The sequence below is a fragment of the Coregonus lavaretus genome (genome assembly GCF_964263955.1).
Source record: "Coregonus lavaretus genome assembly, chromosome: 31".
In the NCBI taxonomy this organism is placed as follows: domain Eukaryota; kingdom Metazoa; phylum Chordata; class Actinopteri; order Salmoniformes; family Salmonidae; genus Coregonus; species Coregonus lavaretus.
Genome location: NC_140018.1, coordinates 33316652 through 33339056, shown reverse-complemented (window position 1 = coordinate 33339056; position 22405 = coordinate 33316652). Strand labels below are relative to the sequence as shown.

General features: G+C 42.5%; 1 protein-coding gene and 1 pseudogene across 4 annotated transcripts; one reads left to right on the top strand and one right to left on the bottom strand.

Moving 5' to 3' along the window:
• Nucleotides 1-401: 401 nt before the first annotated feature.
• On the bottom strand, nt 402-10235 carry LOC311106360 (axin interactor, dorsalization-associated protein-like). Of its 3 annotated transcripts, XM_084148699.1 has the most exons (7): nt 9866-10235; nt 3496-3653; nt 1966-2129; nt 1756-1869; nt 1089-1211; nt 763-885; nt 402-607 (listed from the first exon to the last, which is right to left on the bottom strand). In XM_084148699.1, the coding sequence occupies exons 5-7, from the start codon at nt 1174-1176 to the stop codon at nt 486-488; spliced, it is 333 nt and encodes a 110-aa protein (XP_084004825.1). In that variant the 5' UTR covers nt 1177-1211; nt 1756-1869; nt 1966-2129; nt 3496-3653; nt 9866-10235; the 3' UTR covers nt 402-485. The 3 variants fall into 3 exon arrangements, 2 of the variants coding, with proteins under 2 accessions (XP_084004825.1, XP_084004826.1); XM_084148700.1 differs by lacking the exon at nt 3496-3653; XR_014610312.1 differs by lacking the exons at nt 402-607; nt 763-885; nt 1089-1211 and having other exon boundaries at nt 1522-1869; nt 9866-10231.
• Nucleotides 9333-22398, top strand: LOC311106334 (transport and Golgi organization protein 1 homolog; annotated as a pseudogene). The gene is made up of 21 exons: nt 9333-9547; nt 10580-10711; nt 10842-10863; nt 10994-11082; nt 11191-11268; nt 11389-11499; nt 11923-11994; nt 12110-12214; nt 12326-12448; nt 12633-12714; nt 14849-14901; nt 15025-15115; nt 15205-15343; nt 15529-15727; nt 15926-15993; nt 17499-17587; nt 18060-18172; nt 18961-19032; nt 19138-19184; nt 20429-20798; nt 20929-22398. The product of its transcript is annotated as a transport and Golgi organization protein 1 homolog (transcript).
• The last annotated feature ends 7 nt before the right edge of the window (nt 22399-22405 follow it).

Genomic DNA, 22405 nt, shown 5'->3' with positions numbered 1-22405 from the left:
TGTCATCCAGGGCCATCCTATGACAGAGTTGAGGGTGTGGCCTTTGGGCCTGCTGGGTTTAGTATTGCTGATGTGAGTGGAGGCGGATACGCAGTAGGTACACCAAACTTTGTTGGATGTCTGATGACTACAGTGGAATTCTGTGGTGCTTCTGCTTTCTTGATGTGCTCCATTCAGTGACCTCGGTTATTAATCTTTGTGCAACGTCTGGTGGAGGTGGAGATAGAGTGGCTTCTTTGTCAGGAGCTGGAGCTTCTTCCTCTTGAAGTCAGTGGGCTTCTTGTACCCGACATCCGATAGCATAAATAAGTGATTATTTCAAACTGTATATTCAAAGGGCAGACTGACCAACAACAACAAAAAATAGCACTCAAATCTGAGATTCTCCAAAGAAATAGTTATCAAATTTGATTTATTTTCATCTTTAAATAAAATAGAGAGTACATTTAAAGAAAGTTAATCTGGAAAATTCAACAATGTGTCACTCACAACTCGATCACAATGGGACCAGGTTTGATCTCATCCATTTCCATGAAGGCAAAACATTTTGTGCTGGTAAACCCCTTCTTGGGTTTATAGTGCTTGAACTCAAAGAAAATAGCTACCCCTGGAACATGAACAAAATTCAGGATTAACAATTGTCCGCCCAATCCCTCTGCAAGGATTTGAACATAAACGGACACTGTAGTAGCTTAATATTACATGATACTAGCTAAATAGAGGCCCCACTACTAATTCAGTAGAAATAGAAAGGTTGACTACCTTTTGGTAGTCTCTCGATATGTCTCTGGATCTCGATGTCTACGCTGAAGTGAATGTATGTGTCCTCCTTTCGGGTAGCCACAGGTGTGTCTTGCACCGGGTTCAAATCAATGCCATTCACATCTGTTGGGAAACAAAACGTTCAGATTCACTTGGGCTGTTCTGCAGGAAAAATATATAAAAAATGTACTGTCAAGCGTCAACTCAACAGAGATAATTCTTTTTACAAAATGTCTAGATTATCACTGTTTCAGACCTTACCATTTCAGATGTGAAGGTAAGCAACTCATCTCAGCATTTTAAACAATATAGCCTACATACAGTACCTTTCACACTAACTGTCATGTAGGGATCAATGCGTTGCCCTGCATCTTTCAGCCCAATCTTGTCAATCTTTATCGTGAGCAGCGACATCCCGGGCTCTGAGGGTAACCGTGGCAACAATGTACCTGTTGGAGACATGAAAGCTGTAACTTTCTAAAGAAATACAATAATTGCATAAAACATTCCCACTTTCCCAGAACTAATGCAGCTGAAATCAATATAATGTTGGCGTCCGAAATGTAACCCTACTCCCTATATAGTGCACTACTTTTGACTAGGGACCATAGGGGCCATATTGCACTATATAGGGAATAGGGTGTAATTTGGGACGTACCAGTGTTTATACTTGCAGATCCTTTTTCAAGTCATTACTGTCAGCATTATTTTACTTATACAATAATAGGCAGCAGAATAAGTTGTAGACTGACTAACAGGTAAGGCTAAGATGACATACCCATTTTGGTGAACGCTTGTAAAAAAAAAAGAAGACATTGTAAAGTAGATTCAACAACTAAAGTTATCTAGTAGTAGTAGTAGTATAGGGTTATTGATAATAACAAACTGTCTATTAGTAGGCAATCATATTCATGCTACAACAAAACCTATTGACTTAGGGTCCTTTAGTAGGGCTGATAGTTTAGAGATCAAGAGGTCAATTAAGGAACATACCTTCAGGTAATGCTTTACTCCTGAGTGTTTCACTCGCTCATAGAAGCTGTTGTAGTCTTCCAGCTTCGATTCGGGATGGTGGTGTAGTATCTCTGTGCCTTTCCTCCAAATTATCTGAAAGACAAAGTTTGAAGAAATCAAACTTAGCATCTATACAGTACTTCTTAGCTACACTTTGTGAGTGTTCAGTCAGTCCAAAGATAGACCTACCTCAGCGTAGAGTTGTGGCATGTTTGCAGTGGTATCCTCCAGTGTCTGTGAGTAACTGGCCATGTACTCTGCGGCATCCTGCCATCTATGGTGCAGCAAGACCTCCCTGATGTGTTGGAGGCAGTTCCTTGTGGTCTTGTGAAAGCCAGTCTCACGGGGTGTCTCTGTAATGAAACAGACATAGCTACTGATTAATAAGACTAAAGAGAGCATCTTATGTAAAGATGAAAACGATAATCAGACACTGACATATACTACGTGACCAAAAGTATGTGGACACCTGCTCGTCAAACATCTAATTCCAAAATCATGGGCATTAATATGGAGTTGTACACCCTTTGCTGCTATAACAGCCTCCACTCTTCTGGGAAGGCTTTCCACTAGATGTTGGAACATTGCTGCGGGGACTTGCTTCAATTCAGCCACAAGAGCTTAAGTGAGGTTGGGCGCTGATGTTGGACGATTAGTCCTGGCTGGCAGTCGGCATTCCAATTCATCCCAAAGGTGTTTGATGGGGTTGAGGTCAGGGCTCTGAGCTAGCCAGTCAAGTTCTTCCACATTTCTGTATGGACCTCGCTTTGTGCACGGGGGCATTGTCATGCTGAAACAGGAAAGGGACTTCCACAAACTGTTGCCACAAAGTTGGAAGCACAGAATTGTCTAGAATGTCAATGTAAGCTGTACCATTAAGATTTCCCTTCACTGGAACTAAGGGTCCTAGCCCAAACCATGAAAAACAGCCCCAGACTATTATTCCTCCACCACCTAACTTTACAGTTGGTGCAACGCATTCGGGCAGGCAGCGTTCTCCTTGCATCCACCAAACCCAGATTCTTCCGTCAGACTGCCAGATGGTGACATGTGACAACGCGTTTCCACTGCTCCAGAGTCCAATGGCGGCGATCTTTACACCACTCCAGTCGACGCTTGGCATTGCGCATGGGGATCTTAGGCTTGTGTGCGGCTGCTCGGCCCGACTAACAGTTATTGTGCTGACATTGCTTTTAGAGGCAGTTTGGAACTCGGTAGTGAGTGTTGCGACCTAGGATTGATGATTTTTACAAGCTATGTGCTTCAGCACTCGGCGGTCCTCTGTGAGCTTGTGTGGCCTACCCCACTTCGCACTTCGCGGCTGAGCCGTTGTTGCTCCTAGACGTTTCCACTTCACAACAACAGCACTTTAAGTTAACTGAGGCAGCCCTAGCAGGGCAGAAACCTGACGAACTGACTTGTTGGAAAGGGTGGCATCCTATGACCGTGCCACGTTGAATGTCACTGAGCTCTTCAGTAAGGCCATTCTACTGCCAATGTTTGTGTATGGAGATTGCATGGCTGTGTACTCGATTTTATACACCTGTAAGCAACGGGTGTGGCTGAAATAGCCGAATCCAATAATTTGAAGGGGTGTCCACATACTTTTGTGTATACATAGTGTATGAAGCACCAATCGGTAGGCAGGACCTTGAACTAGCTGGTTTAGCTTACTCGAGGGTTCACATATTCGTCTACACACTGTATTTTATCAATTACCTTTAAATATAGGAGGCGCCAGGGGTAGGTTTGGCTTCTTGATTCGTTTTCTGTTGATTGATTCATCATCATCTGAAGACTCATTTTCGCCCAGTTCTTCTCCAGGTACCCTGAGTTCCGACTCCAGATCATCCATGACTCACCATTTGAAGTTCGACCTATTTTCGTAAACAATCATGTGAAAGCCACAATATATATATATATATATATATACAGTGGGGAGAACAAGTATTTGATACACTGTCGATTTTGCAGGTTTTCCTACGCACAAAGCATGTAGAGGTCTGTAATTTTTATCATAGGTACACTTCAACTGTGAGAGACGGAATCTAAAACAAAAATCCAGCAATTTCACATTGTATGATTTTTAAGTAATTAATTTGCATTTTATTGCATGACATAAGTATTTGATACATCAGAAAAGGAGAACTTAATATTTGGTACAGAAACCTTTGTTTGCAATTACAGAGATAATACGTTTCCTGTAGGTCTTGACCAGGTTTGCACACACTGCAGCAGGGATTTTGGCCCACTCCTCCATACAGACCTTCTCCAGATCCTTCAGGTTTCGGGGCTGTCGCTGGGCAATACGGACTTTCAGCTCCCTCCAAAGATTTTCTATTGGGTTCAGGTCTGGAGACTGGCTAGGCCACTGCAGGACCTTGAGATGCTTCTTACGGAGCCACTCCTTAGTTGCCCTGGCTGTGTGTTTCGGGTCGTTGTCATGCTGGAAGACCCAGCCACGACCCATTTTCAATGCTCTTACTGGGGGAAGGAGGTTGTTGGCCAAGATCTTGCGATACATGGCCCCATCCATCCTCCCCTCAATACGGTGCAGTCGTCCTGTCCCCTTTGCAGAAAAGCATCCCCAAAGAATGATGTTTCCACCTCCATGCTTCACGGTTGGGATGGTGTTCTTGGGGTTGTACTCATCCTTCTTCTTCCTCCAAACACGGCGAGTGGAGTTTAGACGAAAAAGCTATATTTTTGTCTCATCAGACCACATGACCTTCTCCCATTCCTCCTCTGGATCATCCAGGTGGTCATTGGCAAACTTCAGATGGGCCTGGACATGTGCTGGCTTGAGCAGGGGGACCTTGCGTGCACTGCAGGATTTTAATCCATGACGGCGTAGTGTGTTACTAATGGTTTTCTTTGAGACTGTGGTCCCAGCTCTCTTCAGGTCATTGACCAGGTCCTGCCGTGTAGTTCTGGGCTGATCCCTCACCTTCCTCATGATCATTGATGCCCCACGAGGTGAGATCTTGCATCGAGCCCCAGACCGAGGGTGATTGACCGTCATCTTGAACTTCTTCCATTTTCTAATAATTGCGCCAACAGTTGTTGCCTTCTCACCAAGCTGCTTGCCGATTGTCCTGTAGCCCATCCCAGCCTTGTGCAGGTCTACAATTTTATCCCTGATGTCCTTACACAGCTCTCTGGTCTTGGCCATTGTGGAGAGGTTGGAGTCTGTTTGATTGAGTGTATGTACAGGTGTCTTTTATACAGGTAACGAGTTCAAACAGGTGCAGTTAATACAGGTAATGAGTGGAGAACAGGAGGGCTTCTTAAAGAAAAACAAACAGGTCTGTGAGAGCCGGAATTCTTACTGGTTGGTAGGTGATCAAATACTTATGTCATGCAATAAAATGCAAATTAATTTCTTAAAAATCATACAATGTGATTTTCTGGATTTTTGTTTTAGATTCCGTCTTTCACAGTTGAAGTGTACCTATGATAAAAATTACAGACCTCTACATGCTTTGTAAGTAGGAAAACCTGCAAAATCGGCAGTGTATCAAATACTTGTTCTCCCCACTGTATTTGTTATATTTTTAGCAAAATATAATGTAGGTAGTTTAGCAAAAAGTGTGAATTTGCTCCAAACCCCATGCATGCTACCAACGCCTCGTCAGCGACACAAAATAAAATAATTCCGGGTCACGGAATTTCTGAGTTTTTCAAAATAAAGGTCGCCCACGTAATAGTAGAAAAGTATCATTAAACTGTATTTATTCATGACAAAAATAATTGTCTAAACATTAACAATGATTCATATTTGTTCCTATTTAAGTGGTATTTGCATTAAATGTGGGGTTCAAAACATGGTCCAAGGTCAAATAGGGCGGCAGGTAGCTTAGTGGTTAAGAGTGTTGTGCCAGTAACCGAAAGGTCGCTGGTTCTAATCCCCGAGCCGACTAGGTGAAAAATCTGTCGACATGCCCTTGAGCAAGGCACTTAACCCTAATTGCTCCTGTAAGTCGCTCTGGATAAGAGCGTCTGCTAAATGACTAAAAAAATAAAATAAATAAATGCCTGCAATACACTGTATTCTTCTTCTTCTGTGGGCGTTATGGTGGACTACAACCCAAAAAGGTGTATTGCCGCCACCAACTGGATGGGTTGAAACCAAAACAAGGTAAAAATAAAATCCATACGTGATAGGGAAACTAACTTAATCCACCCAAATAAAAATAGTACATTGACAAAACAAAACTCCTATTTCTTCCTTCTTTCAATTCTCCATATCTCCCTTCTCAGGCTCTAGGGCCTGAGACGGTGGTACGGCTTGTGACAATATTCCATGTAACTCCTTCGTCGAGAAATCTTTCAGCCCCAGGAACCTCTCCGCCGATTCCACAATGATTTCTATCTTCCTGGACCTTCTCTCCACCTTGGCAGTGCCATTTATCACCATAGCTATAAAGGCCACAAAGTCCACCTTCTTAACCTTTGAAATGTCAGGATCCTGCTGGTGAAAGGCAACCCCTGCAGCCTGCAGTGAAGGCCTTTCCATTTTACATTTACATTTTTGTCATTTAGCAGACGCTCTTATCCAGAGCGACTTACAGTTAGTGGACTTCAAGTGCACCATTCAAACCCTCAACCCTTTTACCAGCTGCTGCATATGATACGCTCTGGATAGCCCTGACTTTGGCTTGCAGGGATTTGTAGTCTTGCATGTCTACTTTGATGCTAATTAGCATTTTTCGAATCTGAGAGTAAATAGAGCCGAATATATTGATAAAAGTCACCTTGTCCAAGAGCGATTTAAATGGTTATCAAAACGTCATGCCAGGGTAAGCCTACACGAAACACAGCCCTTATTTTAAGTGTTTCTAAAATTCCCTATAGGAAAAATGAACGGTGGAAAAACAATTGGAACCATTTCCCTGTTTGACCGCTAGGTTTTATGGGTATTATGACACCTCCACTGTGGGGCTCTATAGCAGGGGTAGGCAACTCTGTTCCTGGAGTGCAGCAGGTTCTGCAGGATTTTGTTCCAACTAGGCACCACACCTGACCAACTGAGCTAATTGATCAGTTCAGTGATTGCCTAAATTCAACACACCTGCTGTTCCAGGTTGGTTCAATCCAGAATATGAAGTGTCTGCGGCACTCCTGGACCAGGGTTGCCTAGCCCTGCACTATAGGCCTATAAATTAAATATTGGCTTATAGAGAGAACTATTCTAGGTGCCGGAATAAAGTGGGGTTGGGATTACTCAATAGGGTCTTCATTTTAATTTGACTTTATAACAAGTGGGCTTCGTGTTCGAGCCTATTTCTTCCTATTTAAGAAATAAAAGGTAGGCCTACCTGTTTGATGGACGAAATTATAGGCTATACTATAATAACATATATATAATAATGATTTAACAACAATATAATGGAATAAAATAGAATAGAATAAATTAGGGAAGGGAGTTGGTCGCAGAGGTCTGGTGTTGGTGGAAGGACTGGTAAAGGGTGGACCTAGTGCTATAGTAGGAGTTGACTGTACTGATAGTGACGCTGTTGTCTATGGTGATAAGAGTTAACTGTGGAGTCGACCTTACTGATAAATGCATAGATCAGAATAATTTGACAAAACAGATGAATGAAAATAAGGCTGTTGAACCACCAAATCTGAAACATAAATTGTATAGGGTGGCAGGAATGTTGTGGAGGATCAGAAAGTTAAGACTCAAAAAAATGAGGGGAATTATCATGCTATTTCAATGGCAATACATGCCATTATGCAGCATAATGAAAAGTGTGATTTCGAATTTTGGGAGGAAGTTGCCAAAACTTTGCAATGGCCAATTGGAAAACCCATTGTCACCAAACGTAGTATCAAACATTTTAGGAATATGTGGGACAAGAATAGAGGTAACATTCAGTTTTGTTAATCAGATTGAGGAACAAGGTTGAGTTGACCCAATGGGGTGACCCAATGGGGCGGCGCACAATTGGCCCAGCGTCGTCCAGGGTAGGGGAGGGAATGGCCGGCAGGGATGTAGCTCAGTTGGTAGAGCATGGCGTTTGCGACGCCAGGGTTGTGGGTTCGATTCCCAAGGGGGGCCAGTGAGAAAAATAAACTAACTGTAAGTCGCTCTGGATAAGAGCGTCTGCTAAATGACTAAAATGTAAATGTAAATGTTGACCAATCCTTTGAGCCGTCACCCATATGTAATGAGATAGGAGATGAGGATGACAGCATAAACTTTAGTCAGTGCAACAGTCAAAGACAATAAACTAACTGATACAAAAACACCAAACACAGAGGGGGGAGGAGAAATGCAGTGAAACGTAAATATGGTGAGGAATGTGTCACACAGCACAAGAAACCCCAAACACTTTTGTTTCTGTAAATCACCAAATAACAGTAAACAAGCAATGATTGTATTGGCCTATCTCCAGATAGTCAAAAGGATGTAGCATCTGCTACTTTTCTATGCAACTCAGAATCATGTTGAGTTCAAGTACAGCCATTGTAAAAATGGATTTAGTCTTAAAGGGGACTGTGACACATCTATACAATCTATTGCTAGTGACAACAAAGTGAAATTAAACAAAATGGTAAAAGAGAACGTAAATGAGGTTCAGGTACAAAATCTTTGGTAGGCTCAGTGCCTCACATCCCTAGAATCATGTAGTTAAGTAGGCCTCAAACAGTACTGGGGAAAATCTGAATATTATTTATGGGGGGGGGGGGGGGGGGGGGGGGGGGAATATAGATAATTTTAAACAATAAAGGCAATAATTGGGGAGATATTGACCCTGAATATGGAATGGACCAGCACAGTTGACCAACATCACTTTTATGGGTTGTAAGAATAGGCAGAAAGAGGTTAATGTCTTTGGTATTGGCCTGTAATTAGTTGCAATGCTTTTTTGTCATTTCATTTGCAATGGCATGTGACTTGGATCATTACCATCATTGATGGTCCTCCCAAATATGTTTACTACCGGGCTTCCCTGGACCTTGATAGTAGAGTGGCTATTTTGAGAACAGAAAAAATAAAATAAGGATAGCCAACCCTTAGCGTCGTCCCTCAACTAGGCATTTATATTAACATTTATTTGATCAATTCTGACTTTTAATATAAATGTAGTTGAGGGACGATAGCCTACCCTGAGACTGTGAGAGTCATATCCTCTCTATATTTGCTTAGTTTGTTTTGGTACCTGTCTTGTTTTGTATGCTTTGTACAAAATAATAAAATGCAGGACGACAGGATATTTATAAACGTAGCTCTTTATTAACTAGCTATAACTGGCATGTCCATGTGTCTCTGGCCATGATCATCTTTAGAATGACCTCACAACCTGGGTGGTCTTAACCAATCATAGCACAGTATAATGCATCCAATTACAATTCAGTATGCTGACACATATGAATATTACAGTACCCAGTGCTTGAAAAATAATCTACATGTTCTTTTGAGGTATCATAATAAATCTGCGGGAGTCAGATAGGCAAATTGAATGGAGAAATCGAGTGGGAAATTGCGCTCACTTGTCAGTAAACTTGTGGAATGTTTTAGTTCTATCCAACAAAGACGTGATAAACCCGAATCAGAACGTATATTGTGATGCAATAATCATATTTTATTCAGCGTTCTGAATAGCCTAGTTAACATCAGATAGCCAGCTCAGCTGTCAAACTAACGTACGGTAGCGTCGCGATGGATGCAGAAGAAACAACCCCTTTACCCACGTTGCCCCTGATGACAGAATCTGATCAACTGTCTGTCTTCTACGTATTATTTCTAACGGAACTTCAATATGTAAGTAGTTGGCTACAGTGTTGATACTGCCAATGTATGGAGGATATCTTGTTGAACTCTTTCTATAATAGCTATTGTAGCTAGCTGGCTAGTCAAGTCTTAGGCCGCCGTATGGCTGGCTGGCTTGCTAGCTACATTGAAACTGAATCATGTTGGCAGCTTCAATGTCTTGGGGAATGAACTTGTCCTCCAATACCTAATGCGTTTCCCCAATAGTTGCAGCCTAGAATGGATCACTAGATTGCTCTTTAGTTTCGATGTTTTCAAAGTGGAAGTTGCCAGCCCTCTTCCTCATAGAAAACTAAATGTCACACTTACCAGACTGGCAGTATCTGTTCTTCCTCTATCTGTGTCTCAGATAGAGAGGTGTCTTCAAGTTGTTGAATTTTACTTTGACATGTTCCCCTTGCATAACTATCACCTGAGGTTACAGGCCATTTAAATATACATGTGGCTCATGTCTAGTGATGTTATGCAATAATCTGTTTTGTTTATTGCCCATCTTACAGGGTGAAAGGGCACACGATGCAATCTTTTGCACTCTAAATCCTAGGCCTAAGGCTTGTTAGTTAGATCCATGCTGTGGTGATTCATTTAGCTAATCCCTGAATTTCACTGAGCGACTGCGATGGAAGTTCTGTGTTGTGCCTGTATGCCACGTGCATTGTGCAAAGGTCTCCATGGTTGGACAGTGTTAGGGCTCCAGGCCAATCCAATCCCCATTGATTACGTAAGGATAAGGCAAATATTCTCTCTTTATTGATTTTGATCAACAACTGGGTTATAGGCTAGGTCTATTTCTAAACCCACCTTGATTTGATCTGAAGATGTGCTTCGCATTGACTGAGAGGGTGCTCAGTGGGATAACCATTAGCCATGCTTTTAAACAGAACACTGTAATGCCTGATGGTTTAGTTCAATGTTTAACATCACTGATTTTCCTCTGTCATCTCAGCCCAACTATTGCCCAACTTATTTGCTAAGCCAGACATGTGCTGTAGTAACACTGATTGGGCCTGTGTGTCTCCCCAGATGGTCACCTGCCTGCCAGAGCAATGGAAGCCAGGTCCAGACTTCTACGGCGTGTCCTGGGAACCCGTGCTGGTCACTGCAGGTGCCGGGGTCATCGGCTTCCTCTTCCTCCTCTGGAGGAGCATTCTATCTGTAAGTCCTTGTTGTACAGTCACTGCTTTCATAATTTCATCATCTGAATGCTTCATGTTATTCTATGATGTATCGTATGCTACTGTTGAGGAGGCTGTTTGCTGCCACTTTTCTTTTCCCTTTCTCACAGGTCAAAAGCAAGTCATATCTAAGTAAGTTCTTCTACTTCTCTCTGGCAATTTATGGTGCATAGTGAATCCTCATTCATATTGCCTACAGGCTGGTGTCCTTGTCACGTGTAAACCATGTCTGAATTCATACTCTTGTCATATGTTTTATTAGCTACTGAAAAAGAGATGACGGACAGGATGGAAAGGCTTGAACAAGAGAAGAAGGAGATACTCCAAAAGGTCGCTGAACTGCAGCAACAGGTAAGTTGCAGAGACTTTTCACTGACCAAGATCCAGAATTTTGGGTTCAACGTGAATTAAGGGACATAACAATGTTTTGATAATGTATTTCTACTGGGTTCCCCTCAGGGCGAAGAACTTAAAGAAAAGCAAAAGCAATCTGAGAAATCTGCCACTTCATCTCTGGAGAAGATCCAGGAACTGGAGGTGAGTCTCTAGGAAATATTATCTTGATCACACATCATTGTCATGCTGACTATTTTTTATTTATTTTTTGTTTTCCATAGTGTTTGAATTGACACACCATTTTATTTTTCTATCCAATAGAATATTGTGCAAGAGATGGAGAGACAAAATGAGCGCCTGGACAAGGAAAATAACTTACTCGCCAGATCCTTTGACGATGAGCGAGCCAATACTGCGAAACATGAAGATATGGTGAGTAGTATTGAGCGATTAGCCGGAATAAAAATGTTCCCCCTGGTTTCAAAACAACCAATTGTCTGACAACTGTTCAATTCTTTTAATTCAATTAAGTTTGTTTTATTCTGTGAGTTCAATGTGCCGTTTCTCTAGAGAAATCAAATCAAGCACAAACTTTGAGACGTTGTAGGAAGTTTTAATTTTCAACAGGCAAATAAATATTCAACATAGTTTAGTGCAGAAAATTTGGTAATTGACTACAGAGAGGAAGGGACAGCCTGCAAACAAGAGAGATAACCACCCTAGAGAGCAGTTGCTTCTTGATGTAGACAGCATAGGCAGCTACTATTAGCCAGCTACTAGCCTAAATAGGATGACTCGTTGGTGAGCACAGAGAAAAATGGTTGTCATTATGCTTATCATTATCTTTGCCCATAGATATCTGAAATGGACAAAACCATTGAGAAGTTGAAGCGCAGCTCGAAGAAGACCCAGGACGCACTCTCAAAGGTATAGTTCATATAAGTGAACATGCCCAATGAAAACATGTCAAATATGTTAACATTGCAACAATCAAATGTAAAGTGTCCATTTCCTTTAATTATCCTTGTCATTGAATCTGTAGGCTACCATTCTGATGGATGAAGCCAAGCTCCGTGAAGATGCCCAGAAAGTCCAGCGCCAGGTTCTGGAGAAGGATATTGCCACCCTGAAGGAGGAGAACCTCTCAGTGAGTACCAATACAGAACAACGATTCACACTTGAAGCCTCATGTGTAGGACTCATTGGCCATGCAGGGCCTGCATAGAACTGTCTTTATGACCTCATTTCCTTGTTACAGCTGCACCATGCTGCCAAGTTGTGGGAGGAGAAGCACAGGGAGATGAGCGAGCAGATCAAAGTCTACCAGAAGTCCCAGAAAGACCTGGAGGATTCCCTCGTTCAGAAGGACCACAACGTTGAGGTGAGTTTTTTTTTTAAAGTTACGATATTGTTACACCGCATCAATTCCTTTTCACACCTTCTCAAACGCACTCTGATGACAAAGAAACATGGCACCTGTATTATGTTAAGAAAAATCCTTCTTCTTGACTGATTCCAGGGGAAAAGTGTAGTGTATAATTGGTGGTTCTCTCCCTCTCTGGCAGGTTTTGTCTGACCTGCTAGGAGACCTGGAGGCCTGCGATGATCTGAAAGATGGAGTTGTGGCTAACCGGGAAGCTTCTAATGGTAAGTCATCTGACACAGTGTCCTAATCAGAGGAGGCTGGTGGGAGGAGCTATAGGAGGACGGGCTCCTTGTAATGTCTAGAATGGAATAAAATGAATGGTACCAAACACATCAAACACATGGAGACAACGTGCTTGACTCCGTTCCATTTATCCCATTACAGTGAGCCAGTCCTCCTATAGCTCCTCCTACCAGCCTTCTCTTATGTTTTTTACATTGGATAAAAGTAGAGACTCAGAGCTAGAAAATGGTATATCATACACTACAGTTGAAGAACAATGGGAAATTAATTCTGCTTTGAAAGTTGATAAACTTGTAACCCCACTTTTGACAAAATGATCAATTTAATGTTTTGGTACACCTACTGGAGAGCTCCTCTTTGTCTATACCCATTCAGCATCGTTCACACCCTCTTAAGCCAATGCCCCACCCCTCTCTTTAAGGATTCACATGTGCTAAACAGTGAGTACTGTAGTGTACTAAACAACCAAAGATTTCAAGACTAAAGGGTAGTTTATACTACGTCTATCGACGTGTCTGTAGACAGTTGTCGCAGTGACATCATGAACATTCTATTGTCGTCCGACATCAAACTTGTCGTTGTCGTTATGAAAAAGTATAAACACAAAAACAACAGGCTGCATGACATCAGCAGCCTGGTGGTCCAAAATAGCATAACTGTTGTATTTGAACACCAATAAACCCATCTGTTTAAAAATGAATTTAGTTATGTCAATCTAGCAAACCAGGCAACTAAAAGCAAATTTCTAAACAATGTTTTGGTTAGTTTCTAGCTTGTTAGCAGCTAGCTAATGTTAAGTTAGCTGGCTAGCCAGTTCAAATAATGACCATATCATATAGCTGACAACGTCTTAACTTTAGCTAATTTGTATTCATTATTACAGGAAAATAAACTCCCAACAAGATCATTATTTACAAGTTAAGGGCGAGATAATTACAGAAAATAGCTTACGGTTGTGAGTGTGATGAAGTAAAAGCAGGGCATTCTACAGAGAATTTTAGAACTTGGACACTGTCTCGTTGGCCTAACGTTATATCCAAATTTGACTTTTGTGCCGGTCATGTTCTTCACATTACCATCTCTGGTAAACACACACATTATATAAAATAAAATCAACGTTTATTTGTCACATGCACAGGATACAGAAGGTGTAAACGGTACAGTGAAATGGTTACTTGCATAGTGGAGTCTTTTGTTTAGACTAGCTAGCTAAACAATTAACCATAATTCCAACTCGACGTTACTACCCTGTATGAATCTGCTGGTAGCTAAAACTAACCAACTAGGTTCAATGCTACCTAGCTAACATTAGGCTATATCTAGCGATGCAAATGGCTCTGAGATACAAGTAATATTACTACACAGATCATACAAGTAACGTTAGCTAGCGAGCCAGCCGGCTAACAGTAAGATTTATTTTGCAATGAAAACGACTTTCTGATAAAATTAGAAATTTATAATATCGTAAAATGTAGCTAGCTAGACTCTCTTACCTGAATACATGGCTGAACACTTCTCCCTCTGTCACGGATGCCATGGTTGCCCTTAGTTTGAAGATGTAATCCGGAGACGGGTGTTTTATACAACTGCCTTCTTTCTGTGTGTTCTCTTTTCGACTCCCTCCACATATTTGCAATCAAACAACAACATTTTCTCCATCTCCTTAGCTATCATACTATGCTTCCACTGGATTTCAAAGCTCGGTTCTCCAGAAAGTGGAGAGCATCTTTCAAAAAAGCAAAGTTAGAAAGGATTACCTACACATACTGAGAAGCTCATGTTATAGACAAGCGTGCTACATGGCAGACCAATCCAAACTCATCTCATTATGTCCAGCCCATCCATTATCTCAGCCAATCATGGCTGGCAGGAAGGTTCCTGTCTTTTTCCGTGGCTAAACCAGCTAGGCTCGTAATTTAACAATTGTATTCGTATTTACAGATGGCATACAAGTTTGTTATTAAGGCACATGAAAGTTCACATGTTCCAGAAGGCATTTCTGCCAAAAAACTAATTTTGATAAATGTTTACATTCAAATGCCTCTCCGACATACGCCTAGTTTCCTGAAACGTGTCAGTAATGTGTTTACAATTATGTTTGATCCATTTCAGACAAGCAGACCGTCATCCAAAACCGCATTAAGCAAATGATGGACGTCTCTCGGGTAAGACTGAGTTCATTCTTGAACGGACCAACATTTCTGTGTACCTGAAAGCCAATAAAACTGATGCTCAGAACCAAGAAGTGTGTCAACTCTTACGCTAACTTTTGGCACAACTTACCACAGGTCCAGACCACTCTGTCTGTCGTGGAGGAAGAGCGCGATCGCTTCATGACCAAGCTGCTGAACGAAGAGAAGGCCAGGAAAGAGCTGGAAGGTATGTCAAGCACTTTATCCCAGCAACTAGAGTTTGAAATGCATCACTCCCTTTTCTCTCTCAACACTATCAACTTGTTATCGCCACAGAACAATATCAGCAGCTGGAGCATGACATCTTGTTGGTGAAAAGTGACAGGAACCACCTGGAGAACCAGTACAACACCCTGCAGCAGAAGAACGAGATCATGACCGAGATGTACCAGCAGAAGGAGAATGCTTTGCAGCAGTAAGTAGAACCAGAAGCAGTTCAGTTCATGCGTTAATACCGTTGTAGGGTTTGTTCTCAGTGGCACCACAGCATGTAAAAAACATTGTTCAATGTCTTTTACTGTATTCTTTTATTGTGAAGTTTGAGGTTTTCAAATGCACTTTAAATTGAGAGTTTGATTTAATGTGTGTGTCACCTTTCAGGAAGCTGACCAAGGAGGAGTTTGAGCGCAGCAACAAGGAAGACATGCTGACGGAGGTGCACGGCAAGGCCCTAGAGGCCGAGGAGGAGGTCAAGGTATATAGGCAGCGCATCAAAGAGATCCAGGACGAGCTGAAACGGACTGAGAAGTCCTACAAAGCCCTGATCATTGAGCAGGAGCAGAAATCCCACGAGAACTGGGTATGTACAGTACAACTTTATTAGTCCATTTGTTACAGAAACAATGGAAATGTGTCTTTTTCTCATTTTTCAACCCCCACCGATGGCACATACAGTAGGACAATAATTTTTTTTTAAGTCTACTGTTTGGCTAGTAAATTGTAAGGTGAATTTAGTCCAAAACAGGAGATTTTAAATGTCTCTCTTTCTTCTCTCTAGGTGATTGCACGTGCTGCTGAGCGAGCTCTGTTGGACGAGAAGAAGGAAAGAACTAACCTTCGTAACAAGTGAGTGCAACACTAATACAACAGACTCAATTGGGCTATACCAATGCAGGGCTCTAGGCTTATTCAGTTGATGGCACCAGCACATGATTTGGTCGCACCAATTTTTCGCCACTGCACAGAGATGGTGACCTGACCTGTGTCCCATAATGTACCTGCATTCCATACAGAACCAGGCTAATAATGACTAGCCATCTTTTAAATTAGCATGCCCTTGTGTTCCTACATTGATTTGGATATATTTACTCAGGGTTCAACGTGAACTGTTTTATAAATGCATTGGGAAGCATGCTTTCTCTCTATATTCAGCTAGTAATAGGCTACATTTGGATATTAATTAATGATGTATTAAAAAGCTGTATGATATAATTTTGCAATGTAAGACATTATTCTATTCGTTAGAATTGCACTGCATTAATTGCAGAATTTGGTTTCTAAAGTAGGCCTGTCTTTAAAAAAAAAAATTACATCTCAAAATAGGACATTGTCCCTTTAAGACAGACTGCTTTTCAAAGCAGAGGTCAATATGTCTACAGTAGGCCAGCCAAGAGGAATGCTAGTTTTCTTTCTGTACACTATCAACAGTAGCCAGTATAAGAAAATAAATAATCCTGTGACAAGTAAGACAACTGAGATGGTAGTCTAAGATTCAAAAAGTAAGATATTTCATCTAACATATCCAGGGAATGCATGGTTGGTATTTTGATGTGCAACCTGTCGAAATAGAATCCAAAATGATCCGATGTATTTTTGGACAACTTTGTGCATATTGGCCTAGGCTATATTATTCACCACCTGAGGATGTGGGAACTCAAAACACTTATCTAGATTGCTAACTCTAAATATGATAATGTTACTAGATAGCCAATGTAGGCTAATTTATTAATATATTAGCGAATGTAATGTCCTACAAAAACCTTCCAGCTCTAGGCCTATACAGGCTACTTGATGTAGCCTTATTCACCGCAAATGGCGCGCTCCGCGGCGCATCAAAACCATATACTACATAGCCTACTCCAGTTGTAAAGTGGTGCCATGAACTCCATATTGAGAGGTGAGAAATGTAATTATATACTCACAGAAAGCAGTGACTCTCCTCTCTGTAACTAGAACAACAGTAGTTGCTTTGCAAACTGTATTTTTCCCGCAATTGCATTTTAAGCAACGGTCATATGGTTGTGCTTATTAGAATGCACCTCTCACCTATTGCTCACTCAAAATGGGGACAGGCAGATCCGTTCATATGGTCTATTTTTGGTCAATTGCACAATCATAATAATAAAGAAAAAATAAGCAAATTGTGAACCAAAAACTAACGTGACCGGCTAAAAAAGATTCACTGGCACCCTAGCAACCAATTTAAAATTGGTCGCACTGCCAAGTCAAAGGGTCGCAAATGCAAGTGTTTTGGTCACAGTTTTGAGCCCTGAAATGCAGTAAGCTATATTAGTCTAGGTTTGGAGGTACAGTATTGAGAAGCTAAATGCCTGTTCTCTTTTTTACCCTAGACTGACTGACATGTCCAGCAAGCTGAATGAGCTCCGTAGGCCTCTGTTCAAGCCCACCCCTGGGATGGCTCCCATGCCTCTCCGACGAGGTAAGAACCAATCCTCAGAGTTCCCTTTGTTATTTCGTGCTGGCGACTGGCACGTCTGTGGCGCATTCAGTAAGGCAAAATCATCAGAATATAACTTGCAGATAGAAATGAAATGAATAGGGCTGAAATGACTCTATTCTTGAAGACAGAGAATCATATATTTATATCTGAACGTTCTGTAACGTTCCTGAACTGCCCACTGTGTTTCATACCTGGCAGGGCTAATTTCTATTGTCTTGTCGGTTGGATTTCAGCTGTGACTGCATTTCAGATTAGTTCTTGGATGTTTTGACTGTCTGATACCCCATCTGCTGTTTGATCTCTACTTTCTGAAATGCATGTTTTCCTGATGTTTTGATTTGAATTCCTTGAAGCTGGTCCAATGTGGAGAGACTGACAGCGGTATTTGGCTGTGTGGTGTTGGTTGTGTGTTTTGTTGTTTTAAAGGTTGTTAAATGCTTTTGCTAAACAGGTGATTCGTACGGGCCCTCACCTGTGAGTGGCGGCGCCCCGTCCCCCCTCTCATGATAGAGGGTCCCGGGCGCCCCCCCTCTGCCCCCGTGGGGCGAAGGAACGAGCTCTACGGTGAGACTCCTGAACCCTCGCCCCGGACAGCCTTGGCCCTTCTGATTGGCCGAGCAGTACCATCCCTCAGCCAATCAAACCCCTCCTTGTTCACCCTTGTATGCCCCGACTCGCTGCTCTCTTTTTCACCTTTCCTTTTTCCCTTTCTTCACCTCCCCTGTGGTGTTTCAATAATTTCCCTTCCTTATTTTTCTTCCTACTGCTCTCATCCTGCTCCTAGTTGGTACCCACCTCTGACCTTTTCCTCTTCCTTTTTTTTGTCTTCTGATTACTTCCTTTTTGATTTTCTATGACATTCTTTCATGTCTCTTTCACTGCCATCTTTTATCCCTCTACTGCCATACCCATCTTTCTCACCTGTGTTTGAGTGTCCAGATGATCCAGAATGTTCCCATGCCTTCATTTTCTTTCACAATTTGGAATAACGCCTCTTGCTCTTCCAGTACTATGGTGTTGTTTTTGTTGTGTTCAGCTGTTGTGAGATCATATGTAAGGGGCAACTCGTTAGGTTACAAAAGCTTTAGCCTTTGCTTTATTTTTTTAAACCATATGAGATGTGGTATTAATATTTATCCGCAAGTGTTCTAGTTCTAGAAGAGTAATATCCTACCATGACATGACCAAACATTTTCCTCGGACTGCAAATAGACCAGACTTTGCTATAAATAGATGGTAGCATGAACCAGCAACGTGGTCTAGAGTCAGGTGTCTAATGACAACCAGGAGAGCCAAGATTAGCATTCGAGAAGATGAGAATATGGCATCACCGTGTATTTTGTGTCCAATAGGACCACGACCTCCATCTGACCCTCACGGCCGTTACCCTCTTGACCACAAACACCCAGTGGCTGCTAGACCTGGTAGAGATTATATTTGTAGTCACTGAGGGTTGATGTAGTATTATTCCCTAATTGTGCCCTTATCCTAAATCTCCTCTAATCATTCTGCCCTTTGCTCCTCCACAGACACAATGGCCCCACGTACATCCTCACTAAGCAATCTGGACTGCTCGGTAAGTTTCAGTCAATTTCCACAGCTTATTTGTTTCCTTATTACGTAACCATGTCAGGAGGGAAAAAGTGACATGGAACTAGAGAAGGAAAGTTTCAATGAAACCCCTTCAGTACTTACTGTGGTGTGTGCATCTCTCCCCCCTGTTCCTCCATCATGTGGGTGTGTTTGCACTAAAGCAGACCACTCCACTAGAGGCAGAGTCACAGGCTGAGGCCCAGGCCTCCACAGAGAACCCAGAGGCAGTGAGTATTATGTTCCAGGCAGCGGTGGCAGGGATTGCGGATGTGTGTGTGAGCATGCTTACCCCAGCTGTGGATCAGTGGCTGGAGTGGCAGGCAGCTGGGTAGTGGCTTCACATGGTTGTCAGACTTAACATTGCTTGCTGGATTCTGACATGCGTAGTTACTTGTCTTAAGGCGCTTACAGACGGGCCTCGGTAAACGGCAATTGAACCTCGAGAAAATCTTGTAGAGACCAGCGGTCCCCGGTTGTTGTCAGTTCGAAGGTTGTCATTAAAACATTGTTTGATTGGTTGGCAAGATGAACTCTGCTCATTGGTCAACCATGTGCCGCTCAAGACTTCAGCTAATTTAATATTTTGAAGCCTTGAGTGCCGAGCCAGCGGCGCCGCTCACTGGAGTGAGTACCACGACCCGAGCCACTAGCAAAACTGCTTGCGTTTTGCCGCTCTACTCCCATTTGAAGTCAGATACCTTCGCCACTTACCGCGGCCCGTCTGTAAGCTCTTTTACATGTTCCTTACATTAAGACCTTCCCTGGGCAGCCCCCCATGCAGCCACAGGCCCCCCATGGCCATGACTCTTCTGTGGGCCCCCAGCCCGGCATTGGCTCCCAGGGCCAGGGGCAAGACTACCCTCTGACCCCCACTGAGTGAAATGGTGGCACTGTTCTACAAAGCCTTAACTTCAGCACAACTACATGATGGATATCTCAAATGTGTTATCATTTAAAGCTGTGTGTGTGTTTGAGGTTAATGCTTTGTGGAAACGGTCCTGATTCCGAAATCAGTGTGATTCTTGTGGAACTGTGTAACTTGACTTATTGTGGGTTATTGTTGTCTTTCTCACATGTGCATGATTGTGTTTGTTTTGTTCTAACCTAACGAAACTGTTTGAATCACATGAAAGGGGTCTTCACTGTTGGTGCCAGCAACAGGGCTACAAGCACAATGGACATATTGCTATTCTTCGTTTTAATGTTTGTTGTTTGTTGTTCCTCCAGAACTCTCGACCTCAGGGTCCTGGCTCCCTCCTGGTCTCTCCCATCAGCTCCCCCCCCGACTCAGGCCCCGGCCCCCTCAGACCAATCATCAGCTATCCCTCTGGACTCTGCTACCGTCCCCCTCCCGGCCCCGGCCCCCACCACATCCCTCCTCCCCCACCCCCACCCTTCATGCCTCCCGTGTACCGACCAGACAACGGACACTCAGGCATGATGCCTCCCGGACCCCCACCGCCTAATGGACACCCGCCTGGTCCCATGATCCCACCCGGATATCGGCCTCCACCACCTGGTGCTTACAATCCCCCTTCCCCACACCACTGGGGCCCTCCTCCACCTTCTCACTATGGACCGGTGCCTCCCTCATTCGGTAGGTGGTGAATTCTGGCCCCCAGCTTTTACCTCAAGTTGACTCTTTGCTATTAGTATTTCAGTTGTGGTTAGTAATGCTATTGTTATGTTGGTACTATGGTATTATATTTGTTTTCCCTTCTACCTAGGTGTTTCCAGCGGCACTCCTATGGCCCGACCCATGGGACCCCTACGTACCTACGGGCACTATGGACCACGTGATCATTCCATCCCACCCCAGCACCTGCCCCCTTGGGCGGCCCCATACCCTCCTCACGGCGGCCCCAGAGACTTCCCTGGGCAGCCCCCCATGCAGCCACAGGCCCCCCATGGCCATGACTCTTCTGTGGGCCCCCAGCCCGGCATTGGCTCCCAGGGCCAGGGGCAAGACTACAGCTCCCAGCAGGCAACAGCTGCCCCCCAGGACTCAGTCAGCTCTGCCATGGCAGAGCCTTAGACACCCACCAACCGTTAACGACCCGGCTACATTTAATCAACCACGATTCATCTCTTTATTTTTCTTAAAGTATCTTTTCTTAAAGCATCTTAAATGTTAGTGTTCCTATTAAAGCATCAGAAAATCAATGTCTTATGTTTCATATGTTTGAGTAGTGACTGAGGCTTGCCACTCTGCAAGAAGGCCTATTGTGCAATAACATTTATATTGTATGACTGAGGATTTTCAGTTTTTAAAAGGGTATTATGTTGGTTTTGTATTAATTTCACAATGTTATGGAAATTATTAAAAATAAAGGGGCCCCAAGCTTTTTGGGTTGCTTGCGCTGGTTCTAATCCCCGAGCCGACTAGGTGAAAAATCTGTTGATGTGCCCTTAAGCAAGGCACTTAACCCTAATTGATCATGTAAGTCGCTTTAGATAAGAGCGTCTGCTAAATGACTAAAAATGTTTACAAAAAATGTATCAATCATTTCAGAAGTACAGTATTATCTTAACTCTTCCCAAAACAGTCTTCAGAATGAACTGAAAAGGAAGGTTGTGTAAATTGATAGTCAGAGATGTATTTACTATTCTTAGGATATTTTATTAATAAAGCTGGTAAAAAGTACTGCAGTTATGTTATCTATTGTTCATATGAAGCATATGACAACTCTTCAGATCCATTTTAGTTTAAAGGAAATGTCTGATAGTGCTCAATGTATTTGTTTTGTATGGATAGCTATATTACATGTGAAAAGCCATTAATCACCCACTAACTGAACACCTGTCATATTACCTTCACATTTGTTTGTCTTTTTTTTGTTCTTATGTTACATCAGGGATGCATCACATTTGTCAATTTATTTTCAAGTAAAAAAAGAACCTGATATTTCTTGCACGTGATTAAAGTCCGTATTTGCATTACATTTATATCATTGCGCTCAGATAATGTATGCTTTGGTGAGAAATATTTGTTTAACTCTGAGTAGGTCCCAGAGCGTTTCTTTGTACCCACAGACAATATTTACTGCTACCAAAACACTTGACTGATTTGATTATTAATGGCATATCTGGAATGGTATTATGTACACTGTTATCAAGGCTGTCAAATGATTGTATAGTTGGGCTCTGCTCTGCCTTATACAGTATGTGAAGCCATAAATGGAGTTACTGAAGGTTAATCATGAT